Source organism: Saccostrea echinata, unplaced genomic scaffold, assembly GCF_033153115.1.
Source record: "Saccostrea echinata isolate AGI-Se365-2 ecotype Australia unplaced genomic scaffold, CSIRO_AGI_Sech_v1 ptg000001l, whole genome shotgun sequence".
In the NCBI taxonomy this organism is placed as follows: domain Eukaryota; kingdom Metazoa; phylum Mollusca; class Bivalvia; order Ostreida; family Ostreidae; genus Saccostrea; species Saccostrea echinata.
The window spans coordinates 16,986,109-17,009,407 of record NW_026889750.1 but is presented as its reverse complement, the minus strand read 5'-3'; the positions used below and the strand labels follow the sequence as shown (position 1 = coordinate 17,009,407).

The 23,299-nt window shown below is 33.5% G+C and overlaps 4 protein-coding genes across 5 annotated transcripts in view; all 4 read left to right on the top strand.

Annotated features, from left to right (window-relative positions):
- Nucleotides 1–14,034, top strand: part of LOC133186029 (low-density lipoprotein receptor-related protein 4-like) — a 40,903-nt gene extending 26,869 nt beyond the window's left edge. For both annotated transcript variants that reach the window (XM_061321317.1, XM_061321310.1), the window contains exons 29-43: nucleotides 374–536; nucleotides 863–1,085; nucleotides 1,450–1,584; nucleotides 1,883–2,060; nucleotides 2,398–2,510; nucleotides 2,659–2,764; nucleotides 4,426–4,520; nucleotides 5,658–5,806; nucleotides 5,933–6,077; nucleotides 10,790–10,906; nucleotides 11,057–11,111; nucleotides 11,851–11,918; nucleotides 12,052–12,148; nucleotides 12,238–12,400; nucleotides 13,086–14,034. In XM_061321317.1, coding sequence (XP_061177301.1) covers nucleotides 374–536; nucleotides 863–1,085; nucleotides 1,450–1,584; nucleotides 1,883–2,060; nucleotides 2,398–2,510; nucleotides 2,659–2,764; nucleotides 4,426–4,520; nucleotides 5,658–5,806; nucleotides 5,933–6,077; nucleotides 10,790–10,906; nucleotides 11,057–11,111; nucleotides 11,851–11,918; nucleotides 12,052–12,148; nucleotides 12,238–12,400; nucleotides 13,086–13,295 — 2,017 coding nt within the window. In that variant the 3' untranslated portion in view covers nucleotides 13,296–14,034. The remainder of the gene's footprint in view (nucleotides 1–373; nucleotides 537–862; nucleotides 1,086–1,449; nucleotides 1,585–1,882; nucleotides 2,061–2,397; nucleotides 2,511–2,658; nucleotides 2,765–4,425; nucleotides 4,521–5,657; nucleotides 5,807–5,932; nucleotides 6,078–10,789; nucleotides 10,907–11,056; nucleotides 11,112–11,850; nucleotides 11,919–12,051; nucleotides 12,149–12,237; nucleotides 12,401–13,085) is intronic.
- LOC133186115 (lipopolysaccharide-induced tumor necrosis factor-alpha factor homolog) overlaps nucleotides 1–23,299 on the top strand; it is a 197,062-nt gene that overhangs the window by 62,558 nt on the left and 111,205 nt on the right. The gene's annotated exons all lie outside the window — the stretch shown is intronic.
- LOC133186126 (large ribosomal subunit protein eL32-like) overlaps nucleotides 1–23,299 on the top strand; it is a 256,634-nt gene that overhangs the window by 155,748 nt on the left and 77,587 nt on the right. The gene's annotated exons all lie outside the window — the stretch shown is intronic.
- Nucleotides 15,658–23,170, top strand: LOC133192173 (putative beta-hexosaminidase). The gene is made up of 9 exons (XM_061328163.1): nucleotides 15,658–15,837; nucleotides 18,157–18,885; nucleotides 18,992–19,410; nucleotides 20,043–20,777; nucleotides 21,069–21,312; nucleotides 22,133–22,412; nucleotides 22,522–22,692; nucleotides 22,817–22,865; nucleotides 23,001–23,170. The coding sequence occupies exons 1-9, from the start codon at nucleotides 15,783–15,785 to the stop codon at nucleotides 23,133–23,135; spliced, it is 2,817 nt and encodes a 938-aa protein (XP_061184147.1). The 5' UTR covers nucleotides 15,658–15,782; the 3' UTR covers nucleotides 23,136–23,170.

Here is a 23,299-nt window from a genome sequence, read left to right as displayed (position 1 = left end):
CACTAGCATACTAAGTAATTCATGCCCCGTAAATCTCGCAAGATTTAGAGCTTCCTCGACTTCGCCACAAAAGAGCGGCATTAAGTTAGATAATTGTGAGGTAATCGTGATACAAAGTATTGGCTCAATGAAATATTCCTACTAGGTTTCATTTTCTGATGAAAAAATCCTCATTACTTCAAAGACTCTTCCATCCTGGCCTGCTACTTCTTGGATTGCTTTTTCTTCAATATCTTTAATTTCTATTGAAACACACATAAATTTTTGAATAAACAGTACAATGTTCACATTATACTCTGCCTATATGGAAACATTCTCAGTCTTAGAGGTAGTCGGACTGAGAACCTTTAAAAAGCATTTAATTTATCTCCAGGTACTTATATTTCACTGACTGGGGGATAAACCCTCGTATTGAGAGAGCCTGGATGGATGGACAGAACAGAAAAGTCCTGATTGACCATGATCTAGGCTGGCCTAATGGACTGGTCATTGATAAACTGACCAGCAGAATTATATGGGCTGATGCCAGAATGGAGGTAAATTTACCGAATAAAAAGCAGAATCTTATGATAATTTACTTTGATTTGTAGATTCCTTTTGTTTATAGATTGTAGGAAATGTAAACAGTATAATATTATCCAGAAGAACCAGTAACAGAGATAAGTGCAGATCTCACATGTACAGCATGTAACTTTTAATTGAAAATAGTTTCAAGAGAAAGGCTTTATTTTTCAACTACTAATAAACAAATTGGTATATCTGAAGAAATTTCTAAACAAATCTGTAAAAATTGCAAGAAATGATGCATGTTTGACCCACTCTTTGTATGAACAAGTGACACATATAATTGTTCCTGAACCAGGTGATAGGATCTGCAGACCTGAATGGCGGCAACAGAAGACTTTTGGTCAAGGGGGTCAAACATCCGTATGGCCTAACTGTCTTTGGAAATTACATTTACTGGACAGACTGGCAGAAAATCTCAATCCTAAAGGCAGACAAATACACAGGAAATGACGTAGTCACACTCCGTTACAACTTATCAGGGCTAATGGACATACATGCTGTACAGCTGGACACAGGGGGTAATGTATATGTACTTAATTAAATATATTAATACTGTGAAATCACTTATTTTCCTGGAGGTTTAATTATTGTTGTTTTTAAGGTTTGAAGAGACCCACGAATTCATGTCCTCTAAGAAATGTTAAAATTTCATACTGCAGTGTAACTTTTCTCCTTTAACCATGAAACTAAATCCCCTCAAACCAGTAATTTTTCCTCTAACCAAGAAAATTTTACCCTATGAAAATAAGTGATTTTTCAGTAATTACTGATGATAAGACTAAATCAATTTTGATTTTTGATTTAACTCACTACGATCACTGCCAAGAGTGAAATTTTGCAGAGTACTTATCTGATTTGATTTATTTTTCATTAACTTTGAAGATTTAGAGAAGATGAACAAATGTCAGAAAAAGAATGGAGGCTGTAGTCACTTGTGTCTTCCTAACCCCTCAGGATATTCCTGTGTGTGTCCCACAGGACTGAAACTACTGGAGGATGGCAAGCAGTGTCAGAAAGGTTTATCTCTCTCTCTCTGTCTCTCTCTCTTTCACTTATATTTCAACCTTATGCAAGAAAGAATATATACTTTGACATAAAGCCATTATATGTAAAGGTATGGAAAAGATCCTCAGGTTATCTACATGTAATTTATCTATTGTATGCTGATAAATTTCCTATTAAATTATTGTAGCAAATGGAGAATTTTGTTGGTCTTTATTTTGATATGATGTGCTTTGAATTTGTTTCCCATGGCCTATGATTTCCTTTTACAACCAACATAATGCAGTGAATCTCTTTTTCTGTTTATTATCAGTTCCGCAGAAGTTTCTGTTGTTCGCCAGTAGAGGAAGCGTGCGTCGGATTTCTTTTGATACGAATGACACGACTGACGTTTACTTACCCCTCAAGGATCTGCATAATGTTATAGCTTTAGATTACGATAACAGGGAGAAAAAGATATTCTACACAGATGTTCACCAAGATGTCATCAAGTATGTGGAAATTTCAGTTCTTAAATTTCTATACTTCCATTTTAAAATATAGTATGAGCATGAAGTGTAAATCCAACTGCTTTTCTCTCTGGTTTCACTCGTCTAGATCTTGTAATGGTATCACATTTTGATTTTCCATATAGCTTTGTATGTGGTATTTTACATTTCAAAAGGGATCTTTATTTTATACAGTAGTTACAAAAATACCAATGACCATTTCAGCGTATGTCCAAATTTCAGGAAATGTTCATCTCTTATTGGCATATTTTTGATAATTTTATATATCATCTCATATGAAATGACAGCTCATCATAATTACTTTTAATGTTAATTTTAGACGAGCAAACTTTGATGGTAGCCAGTCTGAAGTAATAGTTTCATCAAATTTGGAGACTACAGATGGCCTGGCTGTAGACTGGATAGGCAGAAATCTGTACTGGACAGACACAGGTGTGTAGGATATAAGGGAAAGGAGAGAATATTATAATTAACTGTCAGGAAATTTGAGGAAATTGCAAAGATAAAAGAATTTACAGTGAAATGAGGAATACAGTATTCACCAATGGTGTTACAGTGTGTGTGTTTTCTTGCTGTGCAGGTCGTGACAGGATAGAAGTTGCTTGGTTGGATGGGAGAAACAGAAAAACTATTATTAATGAAAAGCTAGATGAACCAAGGGCCATAACTCTGTACCCCAATAAAGGGTAAGTTAGTTATCTGCCTTAGATGGTAATTATCCCCTCGCGCAACTAGTTGCGGAGGGGATATAGCATCGCTACTGTGCGTATGTGTGTGTGTTAGTGTGTTAGTGTGTCCGTTACAGCTTGTGGGCAAGATTTAAAGAGAACCTTTTTGGACTATCAATTCTCAGCTTCCACATACTTATGTGGCATTGTAAAAGGACGAACCCTATTCATTTTCAAATTATTCGGTAAAATATTTCTTAAAATATCGCGATTTTACTACCTTCAAACTCTGAAATTTTATGTACGACTTGACAATACTCGCTTCCGCTTAATCAACCTGGAAAATTCGGTTCGCTTCGACAGACTCGCTTCAGAGTTCAGTAAGTTCTACTTTGTATTTACGTATTGTCATATTATTGTGCATATCTTGAGACAGTCTGTATAAACTAAACGTGTCATCTCTGACGCTGAGTAATTGAAATAATTTGATGAACGTCGCGGTTTCATTACCAAATTTCCACAGGTGTCTGTTTACAACATGGAATTTATTCTAGAGGCGCATGTAATTCCCAAAAGCTATAAAGACATTTCACAAGTTTCACTTTTAGTGACCTCTCAACACCGGTATATTTTCATTTTTTATTATGAAGAAATATTGCTTCTGCGGGTATTCTCAGATTTTATGCATATTGCATACAACTTTGAGATTTACATAGGTAGGTAAATTACTGAAACCTAGAGCATACGTGATATGTTTCTGCTAGGAATAAGGGAAACTGCCCACTTACATATGCATGTTATTCCCCCCTCCCCCACGATGTTATGCACTTTGATTTAAAAATGCCCCCACCCCCCACCCCAAGATGAGTTTGTTAAAATTGTGCTGCAATATATTTTATTTTCTTTACCTTTAAATATTTTAAACCTAACTAGTTGATTGTATCTTCAATAACGTCCCTCTTGAGAATTTTGTCATTACCGGTGAAGTGCCTGGCGCGAGGGGATGCTCCGCTTAGCGTTGCTCTTGTTAAATTTAAAGTACCTGCCAACTCGGTACATAACAAGACATACCCACATTTTGAGCTGTTCACCCAGCTAACTGAAATGACATGTATAGAACAAGTACCATGAAGGCTTTTTTTATTAATACAATTATACTTTTCAATGGACTACTAAACTCCCATATCATGATTAGGGAAATATTAATTTTGTTTTCAAAAGAAATACCCACTAGTTGATTTAAATAATTTTAAATCTGTTCTTTACAATCTCTGAACAAATCTTGATAAACCTTTACAGGAAACTTTCTTTTTGTGAAAGGAATTTTTTCCAACTGAGAACCAAACTTTAAGAAAAAAAGACTTCCCCATTAGATCAGGACATCATCCCTTGTCTGAAATTAGACAATAGGGCATATAGAGATTTAAAATATTAATCTTCTTAAGATAAAATGGCTGCAGTTTGATGTACCTTCTTGTATGACCAAGTGAATATGCAAGCATCCTTCTTAAGTGTTGACTCGCATTTGTCCTTATCTCTCAGTGAGGCCAGAATAAAGATTTAAAGATTATAAGAGAGGTTTAGGTGAATATAGTCATCCATATGCCTTATTTAAAACATGCACAGCTGTCCTCCTGTATCTTGAAAGAATTGTGATGTGCCTCTTTTATCAAATCTAGATGGATGTTCTGGACAGACTGGGGACACAAACCAAAGATTGAGAAAGCTTTTATGGATGGAACACATCGCAAAGTCATAGTTAACACTGGTCTAGGTAAGACATAGTTAACACTGGTTTAGGTAAGACATAGTTAACACTGGTCTAAGGAAGACATAGTTAACACTGGTCTAGGTATAAATCATAGTTAACACTGGTTTAGGTATAAGTCATAGTTAACACTGGTTTAGGTATAAGTCATAGTTAACACTGGTTTAGGTATAAGTCATAGTTAACACTGGTTTAGGTAAAAGACATAGTTAACACTGGTTTAAGTACAAGACATAATTAACACTGGTTTAGGTTTAATTCATAATTAACACTGGTGTAGGTATAAGACATAGTTAACACTGGTTTAGGTTTAAGTCATAGTTAACACTGGTTTAGGTATAAGTCATAGTTAACACTGGTTTAGGTATAAGTCATAGTTAACACTGGTTTAGGTATAAGACATAGTTAACACTGGTTTAAGTATAAGACATAGTTAACACTGGTTTAAGTACAAGTCATAGTTAACATTGGTCTAGGTAAGACATAGTTTACATTGGTCTAGGTAAGACATAGTTAACACTGATCTAGATCAGTCATAGTTAACATTGGTCTAGGAAAGTCAAAGTTACCACTATACTAGGAAAATCATTGTTAACACTGGACTAGGTAATTAATTAACACTGGTCTATGTAAGACATAGTTAACACTGGTCTAGATAGGACATAGTTAACACTGGTCTAGGAAAGTCAAAGTTAACACTGGTCGAGGTAAGTCATAGTTAACACTGGTCGAGGTAAGACATAATTCACACTGGTCTAGGAAAGACATAGTTAACACTGGTCTAAGTAAGCCCTAACTAATACTGGTCAGCATATTCAACACTGGACTAGGTGCGACATAGTTAACACTGGTCGAGGTAAATCAAAGTTAATACTGTTCTAGGTAAGACATAGTTTTTTTGTGTTTTTTTTTAGTTTTTTTTTTTTTAGGTAAGACATAGTTAAGACATAGTTAACATTAGTCTAATCAATTCATAGTTAAGACTTATCTAGGTAATTGGTTACTATAGTTGATCTAGTAAGTTTGTTCAATGTTTGTTTTGCTTAAAAAAAATATCACTTTAATGAGCATAGAGTTGTTTCCTTTTACACTTTTAAAAAGATAAACTTAAATCAAAATTTACAGTTAATTCTTTCTTGACAGGATATCCCAATGGACTATCCATTGATTATACAATGCAACGACTTTACTGGGTAGACGCCAAATTAGATAAAATCGAAACTTCAGATTTTAATGGTCACAACAGAGTTCCATTGATCAGCAATGTTATTCATCCATTTGGTTTGGCTGTGGTAAGTTTCAGATTAAAGACTCTCGGGAGTAAATACAATTCTATCTGTTTACCCTAGCAAAAAAAAAATGATAAAAGAGATGCAAGTGTCCAGTGGCTGTTGTAATACTTCTGTATTGATTTTCAGTATGACCAGTACATCTACTGGACTGATTGGCAGACAGAGCAGATAGAGAGAGCCAGCAAAATGACAGGGTCAGACAGGACAGTCATCTCAAAGAACCTCGAGGGACTGATGGACATCGAGTTTGTGGCCCCAGACAGGCAGAAGGGTGAGTAACCATATAGGGATTAGAACACTCTGTTTTCATTTTTGCCTTGCCATTGAAATGGTGGTGGTGGTGAAGGGGGGGGGGGGTGTATGAATTTGTACCTGAGGATTATGAGGTCTGTAGAATGGCTTGGCTTAGGACTTTTATATATATATACATAATATATATATATATATATATATATATATATATATATATATATATATATATATATATATATATATATATATATATATATATATATTTATTACATTTTCAACAGTGAAATACTGTGATTTATTTATTGAATAAAAGTGATATTCTCTCACAGTGTGAAAGGATACCAAAGTGATATTCTCTCATAGTGTGAAAAGGATATCAAAGTAAGTAAAATATAATTTCTGGCCTGTAATAAGATGAGATAGTAACTAAACCATCTTGAAAGAGACTAAAACTGCCTATTTCTTCCCAAATATGTTGCTAAAATCCATGTTTTCATCTCACAACTGCTAAGCCATGACGTCTCAACTGCTCAACTATGATGTCACAGCCTATTACATTGTGTTAAGAAAAGACAGAGGCAAAGGGAAAATCAAAGAAAATGTAATAAATAGAAAATTCAATGTTTTGTAGTTGGATATGGAATTTATTTCACTCGTGAGACAGGATTTTTTGATATTTTCACGAGTGCGAAATAAATTCCATATCCAACCACAAAACATTGAATATCCGCTATTTATTACATTTTCAACAGTGAAATACTGTGATTTATTCATTGAATAAAAGTGATATTCTCTCACAGTGTGAAAGGATACCAAAGTGATATTCTGTCACAGTGATAGGATATCAAAGTAAGTAAAATATAATTTCTGGCCTGTAATAAGATTGAGAAAGTAATTAAACCATCTTAAATGAGACTAAAACTGCCAATTTCTTCCCAAATATGTTTTCAATCTCACAACTGCTAAGCTATGACGTCTCAACTGCTCAACTATGACGTCACAGCCTATGACACAGCGTTAAGAAAAGACAGAGGCAAAAATAAAATCAATGAAAATGTAATAAACAGAAAATTCAATGTTTTGTAGTTGAATATGGAAGTATATATATACCATGTTTTTGAGGTGATGGTTTTAAAGTGCATTGTGTGATCATTGTTGTGGTCTTATGTTGTTATATTAGGCTTCTGAGCAATTACTTTACAATGTTTTAAAGGTGCTTAGACATAGATTTGAACTTAATATTTTCTCAAATTTTCTGCATAATATCACGACTTATATATTGCAATAGCATTTCACACGAAAATATAATTAAAAACTTATTTTATCTGGAAATTATTGGAACTACAAAAATGGGACACGTTTGATTAACACATCTTTGCACTTAAACAAATTTTAACTTTATCCTTAATATTTAAGAAAAGAGGTGATTTTGTTACGTATTAATGAAAAATATGACATCTATAATCCAGAGTAGAAATGTTCGACAGCAAAACCAACTCACCAGTATTGTCAGTCCGTGCTCTGTGATGTGTACAAAGTTTAACAAATTGAACACACCCATGAAACGTAAACTGTTTTTGTAAACAGGGCACGAGCTCTGTTATTGTTAATGTTTATGATTCACCGGGTGTGTTCAATTGTTAAACTCTGCACACACCACTGGGCACGAACTTACAATACTGTGAGTGGGTTTTACTTTCAAACATTTCTACTCTGAATTTTCTGGGTTATAGTTCTAATATTTTTCATTAATACACAACAAAATTGCCACTTTTCTTAAGTATTAAGAATAAAATTAAAATACGTGAAAGCGCTAGGATGTGTCAATCCAATGCGTCAAGAAATTCGAAGTTTTAATAACTTCAGGATGAAATAAGATTTTTATTATTATAATATTTTAGTATGAAATGCTATAGCAACATATAAGTCATGAAATTATACAGACAATTTGAGAAAATCTGTGTCCAAGCACCTTTAAGCTCAATACAAGTCAGTAGACCAGTATATTTTTTACAAGTTTTACAGATTTCTCAGTGTGAAGGGGTTTGTCTTCTGAATCCTTTGAATACTGTATACAGGGTTATTTTCGCCCCATGTTATTTTTGCCCTTTCCCACATCCAAACAATTTTGCCCCATTTTAAATTCACCCAATCACAGTTCTGTTAAAAAAATATACAGTGTTCTTTGAATTCACCCCGTTTTAAATTCATCCTCCTGTGAGTAGGGCAAAAGGGGCAAAAATAAAATGGGGGCAAAAATTTCCCTGTATGTGGGTGAATTAAAAAAAAATGACCAAACGCATATTTATCAACCCACACTAAAAATACAGGCAATGAAAATAGATTTCTATGTCTCAGCATATGTCTTTAGATAGTGTCTAAATACCTGCCAAATATCTCGTTGATATCTCAATTAACAAAAAAGTTATGCCCAAAAATGATGCTAAAATTGTCAGGAGTGCAACACCTTTTTGTGACATTTTGAAATTTCAATATTTTTTGGAGATCTGTGAAATAAAAAATAATGCTTCATGTTGGAAAATAAAGACTTTCCTGATAATATTCAAAGTATTGAGCTTTAAATGTGGACTGTTGAAACTTTTGTTTAATCAAGTTGTGGTCATGGCTGATGTTTAAAAAAATGTTATACCATGTCAGGAGTGCAACAGAAAAACTGTAGTGTTGCCAAAAAAACATCGATTGTAAAATTCTGATAGAAAATTAAGACAAAAAAGAATTTTGGAAGTGTAAAATAATAACTGATATACATTTTAAAACTTAAAAATGATATATAAATCATAAGCAGCATTAATGAGAGTCAAGTATATGTGCATACCCAAAAATGTCAGGAGTGCAACATTTGATGTTTTGCTTCCAAGCATGAAAAAACTATTATCATTATATGATTTTCTGATTTTTATTTTGGAAAATAAAGACACAAAAAACATTTTTACCAAATAGATTTATCAATTACCGGATCTGTCTGTGCTTCAGACCCATATTTCTATGGTCAGGAGTGCAACACATTTTTTTAAAGATTCAAGTATTGTGACGAAAAGACTTCTATTCATGCTTAGAAGTAGAATTAATAATGATCTTTTTGTATAATTTAATGCTATATTATTGACAGTTTTATTATCAAAATCCTTCCTTTTTCAATTTTATCAATTCAGATGTGTTTTTATCTTTTTTGTGATTTTTTTAATGAACGTTAAAAATAAACACACTAAAACATTGTCATAAAATTCAAGTAATTCCTCCTCAACTTCACTGAAACAACAGAACAAGTTCTTTTGTAATTTTCACTTCACAATTCTACTTTAAAGGCCCCAATGCTTTTGGTCAGGAGTGCAACAAATATGTTAGAATTATAAATCATCCAATAAGATTAAAAATAAAGAAAAAATGATGAGTAGAATTTTTCTGGTGGTTTACTGTGTTTGTCTTCTAAAGGAAAATATGCTTTAAAATATATTTTATCTTCTAAATATACATTTAAGCTAGTTTTTTGGCATAAAATAGGGTATAATTCCAGATAAAATGCGAATTTTAAATCCTTTCATCTGTTTTAATTATGAAGTATTGGACTATAAGTATTGCACAATTTCATTACCACTTGATGTTGCCAACACTTTATGAATTTTTGTGTTCTATGGTTTTAATTTTAAACTTTACTGCAGTCAGGAGTGCAACAAAACTGCTTCATAATTACCAATGCTTTTTAACTATCTTTTCTAAAAAATAAGTTGAAAAAAAATGCTTGATACTATTTGATGTTCAAAACACTATGTCTATCAACAAATTACAGAAATTCTACAGTCAATTCAGGGAATAATTTTCATCATATCACATATATTTTAAATACAATTTATATATATTACACTTTGCAAATAGTCATGTTTTAAGGTCTTCAAAATATGAAAAACCTGCTGTAAACGATGAAAAATATCAACACGACAAATTGATTTAGAAAGTAAGAATGGGTTATTGTGTGTTATAATTTTTAAAACAATGTTAAATAAAATACATATCAGATGTCAGGAGTGCAACACAATAATGTAACATAGGGTGACTTCAAAATCTAGTATTTTTTGTAAGAGAACTCGTATATAACAATTCTTTTTTGGCTTAGATTTAAAGAATTGACTTGAACGGACAAAAAAGTGAATTTTGGGGAATTTTATTGCTTCATATTTTTTTCATATTAAAACTTTTCAAACCAGAATTGAAAAAATAATGTAAAATAACAATCAAAAAGCCAATTTTTGTCACATGTACAAGAGAAGATACTCATTCAAGGTCTAGATTTAATCATTTATACCCCTTTTACCATTTTGAAGCATAAAATACTAAAATTTCTTGCGATTATGTATTTTAGAAAGTCTTTTAAGGTGTAATGATATTTTCTTTTTTCAAAAGAAATTTCACTAATAAAATTTCTGAAACTTTTTAATCCAATTGTCTATTCTATTGCCACTTCAGGATTTTAAACTAGAATGCATTTGCAATATGATGATATAAGTGAAAAATATGTTATAAGTAGTTGAATTTTGCCAAAAAAATTCAGTTTGGTGGTCATTTTTTTTTGAATTCACCCATATACAGTATAACAAAAATTATCAGGCTGAGCAAGATTTTTGCATATATTGGGTACCTTACATCCTGTATGGACACAGATTATTAAAGCACCATCTTGAAAAGAAGTTAATTTTTGTGATCTCATACTTTTAGGCAAAAATGGGTGTTATTTAAGGAACGGTGGCTGTTCTCACTTGTGTCTGGCCAGAGGTGATGGATTTCGGTGTGCCTGTCCGGACAAACAAGACCCGAAATGGCCTTGTGTCACAGGTATGTCTTGTAGTGTAGTTCTAGCCTTATAAATCTAGTCAGGCCAGTACCTGTATGAACCCATAATGTTATTTATTAGTATGTAATAAACTGTTCCCTTCATGGACTTTGCATTTAGATTTTTTCATTGTACTTCTATGCTTTTGACAGTGCCCTATAAAGGTGAAACAATAAAAAAGAACAGCATTCATGAAAATGCAGAGGGGTAAGTTGTTTACATTTTGTTATATCAAATTTACCTTTAATTGTATGATAACAAAAATGATTAACAAAACATTTCATCACATTTCATAATTGTCAGTGGTCTTACACGTATTCACTAAATTTGAACATGTTGAAGTGCAAGGATAATTTTGATACACAAAAAAATAATCGGAGGGAAGTGGGGGTCAAATTTAATTGAAGGGGGTCAACTTGAACAAACTATTCATAGTATGATGGTCTTAGGACCAGGTTGTAATGAAGACATCTTGTCAAGCCTAACAGATGACATTGTGATCCTAGGTGCTTTATAGCTTGTGTTATTTACCAATACATATATGATTGCATTGAGTATGATCTGAAAAATGGCTGCATATGATCCACACATTTACCTTGTGAAACTTTGTACACTGTTCATTCACCCAATATGTAAAATTTTGTTTAAATTATTGTTGATGTTTTCATCTTGTACTGACCTGCATTTTCAGTAAAGGATTTCGGGACTAGCAAGAGCAAGTTATTTTTGTATCTGGTTTCTCTTGTATTTGTCCTCTAAAAGTTACACAAGTAACAAGAAATATCTACCTTGATTTAATTAGGGGTTATATACTGCTTGCAGTGGATTTATTTTGGAACATATTTCCTGACATTATACATATATATAAAAGGTATATTGCACTGATATGTATACTGCAGACTTCTAAGTAACTTTTCCATTATAAAATGTTTTTGTTCTTGTTTAGCTGCAGTGCTGAGGATTTTGCCAGGGGTCTATGTAAAACCCCTCCCCCTGCTATACCTAGCTCTGGAGGTAAGATTGGGTAACTAACAAGATATACATTGCAATTTACAATTATCTTCAGATATTAGAAGCTCAACAATAAGTTCATATCATAAATAAACAGGTCTGACTTGGTTACTAATGTGTAATTCATTTCCTTTAGAACGTCCAGAAACCAAGAAGGTCATGATTGGTTTAGGAATTGGAATTGTGGTCTTGGCTGTACTTATTATTGTTGTAGTCATCAAAGTCAAACACAGGTATACAAGAAATTGCACGAAAATATCAGCAATATCACATTTAAGGCCAAATGCAGAACATATAATGATTATAATAATTGATTTTGCAGGAAGAAGAAGAGGCAGACATACAGGGTAGAGAATGATGAATTGTCATCCCTGACCTTTGCTAACCCCACCTACCAAAAAACTAGTACAGAGACTATCAACATAGATAAAAATTCCTTATCTGGGTCACAAGAGTGGAAAATATTTAAATATAATAAAAAGAAGGTCAGTATTAGTTTCTTTTGTAAAAGGATAAAGAAATAGGTATGAAGGTGATCCAAAGCCCTATATAAGCTCTCATTTTCAAAAAAATATACATGTTTGTCATTGTGGTCTCTCGGTCTTTTTGCCTGTCTTAAAATGTGATTGGTTGAGGGACAGGCTGTGATGTCACAATGACTCATTAGGAATTATGTTTAGGTATATGCGCATGTAAACTGTACATCTAAAGGGAAAAAACAGTGAGAAAAGAAATGTGTTTCTGTATGCTGCAGAGTGAAATGAAACAAAACAACGATAACAAACAAATGGGATCTGTATTAAACTGCATCTACAGTTGAACTTCGGTATCTCAACACTGATATCTTGGATATCATGGATATGTCAAAGTGATTTTAAAGTCCCAAGTGCTTATTTCTTAAGTATAAGTATTTTCACTGGATATCTCAAATCCTCGGATATTTTCTTGGTCCTGTGAAGTTCGAGATAACGAGGTTTGACTGTAGTATACATGTATATGCACATATACAGTAGATAAACCTTTCAAAAGCAATGATTTTGGATCAGTTTGCAACTGCAAAAAAAAGCATTTTTTATATATCTGCGTATTAAAATTAAAGGGGAAAAAGTATCACAATTTAGAAGTGGTTATGTATGTGCCATATTTTCAGAATTATTTTTTAATTTACAGGAGAAAGTGTCCTTTGTGTTACCCACCAAAGATAAAAGTATAGTTAACTCAGAGAAGGCGGCCCTAGTTACACAGGTGGACACCCACACGGCCAGCCACACACACCACTGTCCCGAGAGAGTGGTCAACAAAAAGATTTTTAAACCCAAAACTGTCAAAGATGTGAACAAATCCAAACACAGTGTTCCATATAAACAGGTGGATACATAGTATCAATGTCTCGTGTTTACATCATATAGACAATTTACAACGGGTGTAGACAGTTGCTTCATCATTAAATGGAGTCTGTTTTGGCATTACAGAGCTTCCATGCATGTTAAATCATTTCACTGAATGTGACACAAAGCACAATATGTGAACATTTTCAGTTCCACTGGAGTTATTGCACAAATACATGTACTTGTGTTTTTAAGTCATGTTATCATTGCTGTTTACCATATGGTCCCCAGGTGTATTTGTTTTTAATGAAAAGTCCCAGGTGTTGTTGACCTGCTGAAATCCACATTAAATGGGGATTTGCTCATTGTGAAGTGTCAAATTTGGGACAAACCTTCTCTTGTGATCTAAATTTGGTGCTACAATTAATATGAAAATTTGTGTATTTAATGTTTTTAAGTATGAAGGCTCAGGCAGCTTTAGACATTTTTGAAGCCGTATCATACGATATATGTATCTGATATTTTAATTCTTGTTTAAATGATCTGTTGACTTGTTAATGTACTGCTAGTTGTAGTATTAAGAGTATTGTGTTATAGTTAACTAAAGGTTGATATTGCCATGAACTTTGTCATATTTTGATGTATTGCAATACTTTATGGCTTTATTGAGATAACATTGCAATATATTGTACTAATTTTTTTTTTTTTTTTTTATACAATAGGACTCTTTTAGGAAGTACTTAGATTTGTAAGATACATGTAATATGGGTAAATTTTATTAATTTTTTTATTATTATACATTGTATTTATTATGGCATATTGAAATAAAGAAAACATTTTTAAATAGAAACTTGGGTTCCTGTCCAGTCTATAAATAGCAGAAACTGTGTTCCAAAGTTTGTTTTTTGTGCAAGTATTTTATCAATATTTTATCAACTTATGTACAGTAAAAACTGTCTAATTCAACACCAGTGCAATCCATTTCACTGTGAATCCTGACCTTTATTTTTATTCCCACTTTACTTTTTTCCATGTTCTTTAACCTGTGCAGTCTTACACCCTGTCTATTCTGACACAAAATTTGTGTCCCAGTGCAAGTTGGATTAGATAAGTTTTACTGTATTTGGTTTTCATTCCATAACAGTCTAAGCTACAATTTATAAATAGATAATTTTAAGGAACAGATGAAAAATTTCCACATAATTTAAGGATACCAATTGAATGACTAAACAAGGTTGTTTTTTTTTCAAAAAGTGTCAAAATAATGTTAACACAGTCAGAATATTATGAATATTTAAGAATGAACATTGTGCAATTAGCTTCTAAAATGCAGCTGTGGTAATGTTTATATTTTCACCTAGTATTTTTTAATAGGAAAAAACAAGAAAACAACAACAAAACAAAAAAAAATTAATTTTTAAAATATATGCATCTCTATTGTTCTTGAAAGTCTGTCTGTCTGTTTGATCCTTTATTTTAGATAGGGATACTTGTAGTATTTGTGTATAAATGTTAAATGTAGATCAGTCTTGACAAAGTAAAAAATATGTAAAGTAAATAGAATATGTTAATTTTATGCAAAATTATATCCCCCCCCCCCCCCCCCCAGTTTTAGCAAATGTCAATAAATCTCATTGAAAGTTTAGCAGTAAACACACCACTTTATATGACTGTATCAATTTTCATGTAATTTGATTGGCAAAGCAATACGAAGTGTTTTTTTTTTTTTAAATCACATTCTTAGCTTTTCTTTCCTTGCAAAGCAGTGCATGTTGAAAAATATTTGCGCCGTTTGTCGCTTTAGTCGTTACCTTGTTGCACCTATGGAATGTGGGCGTAGATTGCGTCACTAGCGGAAAAAGCAATTTTAGTTGCATGGAGGGGGCACAACCAAACAGAAATTCAAAAAAGGGTTATTAGAGGCTATTAACAGAAAATTAGCTTTATTTTCTATTGCATAGTATAGACATGTATTGGTAAAATTATTTTTTTGGTGGTGGGGGCGGGGGGCTCACCTGGTCTGCTGGCCTGTTACCATTTATAAATGATAGAATGGACTTTAATTTCAGTGTCCAAAACGGGGAGGGGTTCTATGAGCACCAATGTGGGGGTTTTTTTTTTCGAAGTGCAAAATTGCATTTCTGGTCGTCAAAAATACTGTTAAAGTTGCCAGTGGAGGATGAGCAGAGTTATGTAAAGTTGTCACAAAATCCTGTGGAAATTACTCTTACAAAATGAACAATGTTCAGATTAAGTTAATCGTTATTTTTTTCTGTTTCTTTGACAATTTAGCACAAGTACGCATCGTCTTTCACTTGTATAAAATTCGTGTGCATCATGGTGACGTCAAACGTACTACTATCTGGAACATGTATACTTGAAACATGCTTTGTCCGGGCGTCATAAGCTCCAGTAGACCAAGTGCCGTCATAAAATTCCCTCATTCATATTAATTTGATAGGGCGCTTAAGGTCAAGGGTCACCACGCTGACTTATAGTCCTTTGGTCAATGTAGGACAGTCATTTTGGCAAAGTCAATATGATACTCCGTTCCTTGGTTAGGATTCTGGCTGCTGTGCTGGTTATTGGTGGGGGTAAGGAACTTGTCTATATACACCTTTATATTTAAAGTTTTATCATATTTTACTTAAAGTATATTTTTTAATAGTATTTTGCACGTGACCAGTAATGATGTTAAATACTAGCTTTTGTGCTAGAAATCATTTGAAATATTTTTTTTATGACCGAAATATTACTTTTTACTGATATATCTGAATTGATGTTTATTATTATTAATTTCTTATCATTAAATCATTAAAATTAAAATTTCCAAGTCAAAGATGGAAAATCAGTTGAGTGAAAAAAGTGGTTGACCAACGCACACGAAAAAAAAGTTTGTTCCGTCGGATCTTCTCAAATTTTTAGAGTTACATGTACTAACAATCGATAAATAAATAAATAAATAAGAGATGAATGATTAAATAACTGAATAAATTAACATAAATGAACGAGAAAGTAAAAGAATTTTATTTTTAACAAAAATTGTTGAGAAAAAGAAAAGCAGGAAGAAAGAAAATAACGCGTAAAGACTATTTCTTGTTTGTAATCTGTTAGCGGAACAGACAGAAATGAACGTGACAAATTAAAGAGAGGTTAACGATAAAATGGACATTTTACGATGTCCTCCGTCTTATTTGCCTTCTGACTTCCTGACACGTAAAAAGTGCTTATAAATAAAAAATAATACACATTGCTAGAAATACTACTGCAGTAGGAAAATCCGTATGAAGCCCTATATAGATAGGTGAAAACACTCATATTTTGAAAAATATCAATCAGTCATATATTTATAGTAAACTTTTTTTAAGCTTGACGACATAACTTACATTAAAATTTTATTTAGATTTATTTTTGGGAGGGGAGGGTTCTATAATGAAGTATACTTTCTGTGAAAGAGCAGACCCTATAATTTTGCTTATTTTTCTTTGTAATTTTGCTTTTTTTTTCTCTGTAATTTCGCTTATTTCTTTATGGTACATTTTCTGCTTTTTGCTTTGTTAATTTATGTATTCACCTTGACCTTAATATAGGAAGAGGGCTAAAATAGGCTGAGTCTGGTCCAATCCTATTCACCTCTGTGAATAAAATACTGTTTAAATTGGACCCTCCTTCATAGATTTAAAAATTGAGACAGAAGACTTGTCATACGTATTATACAATCTAAGAATAAGAAGTCCAAAACCATTATAGACGACTAACGGAACTGTATTATAAAAAATAACTAATCAAATATATAGGAGTTTTCAAAGCGACGTCGTTTTTGCTTACCACGTTAATTAGGATCAAGCTCAATATACTGTCACCACGTCACGTCATCTGATCGTAAAAATGTTGACACAATTTGTATGTAATTATTATTAGGTGATTAACACAGACAGCATAATCACAAAACAGTCTGATACAAATGTTTACAACAGTCCCCGGGACATACTAATTTTTGTTTGTTAATTATGATATAATTATTGTCTAAAATATTTGTTTCGCCAAAATATGCCACAGGCTTAATATAAACACTTCTGATTTTATTGTCGCCAGGAATATATTTACTTGATAATATTCGGAAGTACTACATTTTTGTTTTAACCATTATATTATGTTACAAATAAAAATAATGAATAAACGCAACAACGCAAAAAAAGCCAGATCAAACGATGTTAAGGTTTAAGAAAATGATTGATGTATTAATTGAAACTTCTTTTCCGTGATTATGTTTATTAGAGCAGTGTAGAAATGAAAAGGTTTGACAAGAAAATGAAACAGTTAACAACCATGATTATTTATAAGTTGGAAGAAAAGCCTGTAAAATCCATATCTTAAGCCAATGTCAAGGACGACTAGTAAAATGGAAGCACCATGGAATTTTATCATCCCTGATGGTCAATCAGTCAGTAATGAATATATTTTTTTGGAAAACGGAACATTACTGTTGATGGATTCTTGCGCAAGCGCGTGTAACAAGAAAAAAATACAAGCAATCGCGCGCATTTATAACGACCAACTAACTACATGGTAACTTGCAACAGAAGTTCAGCCTTTTAATAACAGTTATATGTTCTTCTTCTTGGAAGTTTTAATTTAGATATACCCCTTTCCCGAAAAAAAATAAGAAAAGAGCTTTTAAGTGTAAAATTCGATGACTGGGAAAGGAAAAGTTCATTAAATGGACTTGAACGAATATCCCTGCTTTTAAGATTTTGACACGAACGGGGGCACGTATCAAAAATATTTGAGTAGAGGTAAGAGTTAAGGGAATCTCGGAATAATCCGAATATAGCTCAGTGACACAACAAGTTATACCCAACCTACATAACAATTTCCAAAATAATCTTACCAATACCATTTCATCATTTCAGGAAACGTTTGGTGTGTTGACATCGATAGGATTGCCAAAGATCTAAAAATAACATATGACGTAGTACGAAATGGAGTACTCACGCCGTACGCAACAGTAACTTATTTTGCTAACGTGACTCTAGAGAATGTTGGTACGAAACCAATTCCTGCCGCAAACTGGAGCATTTATTTTTGTCATCACACCCTCATTCAACCTGTGTACTATAATGCTACAATAAACCAGTACATTGGAGGAGGCCTCATTCTTTCTGGAAATATAACTTTGACGCATGTCAAAGGTTGTATGTTTAAATTTGACCCATATAATGGTGACAACAAAGTTTTCCAGAACCTACCATTGCAACCAGGAGATCTCCGAAATATTTCATTCCTAGCTTCAAACTGGGCCATATCCCGATATGACATATTTCCGAACTGGTATCTGTCAAATGGTACACATCAGCAAATTATTGAAAATACCAAAAGCCCAGATGCAACATTCGTCTCCCCTCACACTACTTTTGTTGAGTTCATGAGGGGTATACCGAACGATGTTACTGGTATACCGCCTTCACCATTCGAACGTTACCGGGGATACAACTTCACTGACCTAGAATCCATCAAAACGTCCATCCTACCAACCCCAGTCAAACAAACGCTTGGAAATGAAACCGTTACTATTGACAAGAAATGGAGAATAGACAGGGATCGTTTCAGAATTCTATCTGGAGTCGCCAAGTACTTGCAAAGTAAGACGGTCTTGTATTCTAAAAACAACGGATGTATTTGAGTGTTGAACCATTATGTTCATACTTTTTCTTTTAAATTTCACTGTACTGTCGTTTTTTTTTTCAGAGTCTATAAAGGGATCCAAAATCAGGAATCTGAAACCTACCTCAAACAGGGTCATACAGCTCAGAATAAAGAAAAACACGACGAAAGAAAATCCTGAGGGATATACTTTAAAAATTACTTCTAAACCAGATAGGGTAGACATATTAGGGAACTCCGTAGGTGGTGTATTTAACGGAATCCAATCACTATTCAGTTTGCTGGCCTTCGGAGGTACCATTCCCACAATGACTATTACAGACGAACCCCGATTTAATCACAGAGGACTCTTGTTTGACGTTGCCAGGAATTTCTTTCCAAAATCCACCATAATTAAGTTATTAGAAGTAATGGCTCTATTCAAACTGAATAAACTCCAGCTAAATCTGGCTGATGATGAAGGCTGGCGTCTGGACATTGAGGCACTTCCAGAGTTAGCCAAGGTGATGTTTCGGCAGTTATGACTTCATATATAATGGAAAGCGTTTTCAGTGGCTTTTTTGTAAAAATTTAAATATCAACGTTCTAATTACCATTTTTACAGTGTCCCTTCCCCCAGTAACACATGCTTATCTTAGATAAAACAGAATAAATACCCCCCTCCCCCCAAAAAAAGGAGAAAATACAAGAATTTTCATAAACATTCTTGAAAATTCCTAATAATCATCACGTATATTTAGATGAAAACTCGTGAATTTATTATTTCTGTTTAAAAGAATTATTGTAAGTTTTATTTGATGTGAACATAGTAAAGATACCTTAGGGGGCTTTATTACTATGCAAATACATGTATCAGCCTTTTTCTATTCTATTCTCTATATTTAATATATCTAATGTTACATTAGTTTTCTGTAAAAATGTATGGGGTTCGTCTTCAAAAATTGAGCAAATAGAATAGCATCAAACTTGTATTAATTGCTTCTTTGCAAAAAATGCAAATGTCTTTTGTTAATTTTCAATCTATAGTTGAAAATGATTACATGACTAATTTGTCATGTAATAATTTTCAACTTTAGATTGAAAATTCTTAAAAGACACAAAGAACTTAAAAACAAAACTTTTTTTGTTATTGCAGATTGGAGGAAAACGTTGTCATGACTTACAAGAGAGGACTTGTTTGTTTTCCCAGTTGAGTTCACACCCGAGTGGCAGTGGTCTTGGGTCTGGATATTTCACTAAAAAAGACTATCAAGATATTCTAAAAGCAGCTCGAGACCGTAACATTGAAATTATTCCCAGCATCAACATAGCTGGCCGTGCTCGTGCTGCAGTTATTGCAATGAATGAATACTCAAAGAGAACGAACACCAGCGATTACAACCTCCATGATGTACAAACAGAGCATGTTTACCTTACAGACACGTTGTTTGACGATTCTGCTATAAACCCATGCATGCCATCTACTTTTAAATTTTTTGACACAGTTTTGAAAGAAATCAGAACTTATCATAGTGAGGCTCAAGTGCCACTGAAGCGTATCAATATTGGAGGAGACGATTCCCCGGCTGCGGCATGGTTGAATTCATCCTATTGCAAAAACCTTACTTACGACGGTCCAGATCCATTCATGCGCATCAAAGTGAACTTTACCACACAAATTGCAAAGATCGCTGCTGATAATGGCGTTCATCTCTCTGGATTTGAGGAGTTCTTTATGGCATGGCCCACCACGGATCCTAGAGGCGGACCCCTGGTTCCTTTTGATGTCAACCGATACCCAGAAAATTTAGAAATATCTGTTCATACTCGGAATTCTCAAAATGATGTTTTTATTCAGAGAGCCACAGCTCTTTCTAACAATGGCTACAAGGTAAATGATTTTGTATGAGAATTCATTTCTGTATAGAAAGATCAGCTTTAAAAAGTATTCAAGTTTTACAATAGTAAGTTTAAATTAACTTATATTTATGTTTTGATTTACTAAGATGCTTTGATTTATCATTCTTCATTATGAAATATTCCATAGAATTTCTTCAAGTTTAAGTAAACGTTATGCAGGATGGTAAAAATGGATATTTTAAAATGCACCACTAAAATTATTTTTGTCAGAGATTAAAGAACGAATTATCCTGATAAGAAAACCTATGCTTTTTTTGTCTAGGTTATCTTGTCGCAGTCTGATTTTCTGAGTTTTGATCACGCTCCTGAGGCGGATCCAGAAAGTCCCGGAGATTATTGGGCTATCCGATTCATTGATCCTCTTCGAGTATTTTCATATCTTCCTGAGCATCGCTGCTGTAATTTAATACCTGATGAATTCACATTTGGTAAAATGCCATTTGCTCCGTACGGATGTATAGACGATAGCAACTGCTTAGAAGCAAAACAACCACAGAATGTTACAGGTACGATTTGGCAAAAATGTTTAAACTTTGCCTTCTACATAAAAACTACTTTAGTATTCTGCTACATTTTGAACCCATCTTATCTTTCTTCTACTTCTGAGTTAGTTTCCTTTGTTCAGTTTCCCAGTCCTCTCTATAATAATCTGTTTTGAAAGTCACACCACGATCTCAATCCGAGTTGTTTTTCTTTCTCTTTCTATCACTCCTTTTCCATATTTCCATTGGTCTTCATTGTTTTCTTCATCCATTAAGTGTCCACGTTAAGGCTGTTTTGCTATGGCTATCTGCTCTCATTCTTTGCAAGTCCTATCCATTTCCATCACCTGTTATCTTTGTCCGTCTTTTGGTCTGTCCGAAGTCTTTTATAATTGTTTCGAAATGCTACCAAAAAGTAGTATTTCAAAACAATTAAAAAAAAACATCAGACAGCTAGTTAGACATTTGGCTAGATCAACGACAAACAGCTTACATATCCAATGTAAGAGAGCCCAGTAGAACCAAAACTAAGAAAGTTTGTAATTAAACTCCAAATAACTTGAATTCGAAGTTAATACATTACAAATTGGAAAACAAGTCTTCATAGGGATATTTAATTCGTATGAAAAGCTTTATAGTTAAACTTTGTATATGGTGTCAACATATACAAACTGTTTGTTTTGTTTTGTTCCATCGTCTTAGAGTCTATGCAAATGCAGCTCTCTCCTGACCTTGAGAATGGGAGAGGATCGTACATTTTTGTCGCATTTGTGACGGTTTTGTTACTTTTCCATTTTTAAACCGATAAGATCAACTTGATAAAAGCAGAAGATTTCTTTAATAGGAATGCAGGCACAAGTCTGGACAGCAAGAATAAGAACAGAGGATCAGTTGTTTGGTCTGCTGTTTCCACGGTTGATTGTATTTGCCGAGAGGGCATGGCACCGAGCACCATGGGAATCGACCTACAAAGTCCGCACAAACGTCAACGAAGACTACCCTGTACCAGATTTTGCAGCACGTGATGCCGACTGGGCCCGCGTAGCTAGCATGATCGGCCACCGTGAACTAAAGCGACTGGAAGCATATGGAGTCAATCCCAGAATTCCACCACCAGGAGCAAGGTATGTTTGGTGGTAACTCCGAAAGTTAACCACAAATGAGTTTTGGAGATCAAGCAGGTATTGCAACTGTTTTCTTTTCACAGCATCATTTTTTTATTATCTTTTGAAGAAATATGACGTACAAGGACGCAAACAATACTATAAAGCACGTGTTACACACTGACGTAGCATATCCAGATCTACAACCTCAGGTACAAGGAGGTCAAAACCAATGGGCGGACATTAAGCCAGCCACGGACATAACAAATCTAAAAATGAGAGTACTGGCCTATAGAACCAGGTGTGTGTGGTTTATTTTTGTATATGTTATCATAAGTGAAAGGATATTGTATTATTGTTAAAGGTTTCGGTATCATTTCCCGTGAAAACAAAATCACAAATATTATTTACCCATCTCATTTCAGAAACGCCGCAAATAACAGATACAGCAAAGTAGACAATTATGTTCTAGAGGTTGGCTTTGTTTTTATTACATTTTTAATACTTGTTTATGATTGATAATGAAGAAACAAGAAAAAAATGGTCATGACGTCATTGATTGGATTTTAATGGAATACTCGTAACAACTTGTTTTTTTCTTTTCTTTAGAGACCCAGAAATGTACTAGAGAGACTTGTAGAAGCTGGACTAATAGCACCCCCTCCAGGAATAGGAATCCCCCCAGAATTTGGTTCGACTGTTCCTCCCATAGATGTATCCGTGACATCCACAATCACACCATAAAATCAAAGCCATTATAAAGAAAATAGTTTTTTGTCAAAAAGGATGCCTTCATAATGGATATTTTGTGATATTTAACTTTCTTGCTCTTTAGGAGAATTGTGTGTTTTATGTTTCATAATTATGAAACAATGACATTGATGTCTTTAACAATGTGTAGGTTTTTC

Coding starts and splice junctions, on each gene's coding strand:
- LOC133192173 (XM_061328163.1), top strand. CDS start 15,783: ATGATACTCCGTTCCTTGGTTAGGATTCTGGCTGCTGTGCTGGTTATT. Junction 19,411..20,042: donor CACTTCCAGAGTTAGCCAAG/GTGATGTTTCGG, acceptor TTGTTATTGCAG/ATTGGAGGAAAACGTTGTCA. Junction 22,413..22,521: donor ATTCCACCACCAGGAGCAAG/GTATGTTTGGTG, acceptor TATCTTTTGAAG/AAATATGACGTACAAGGACG.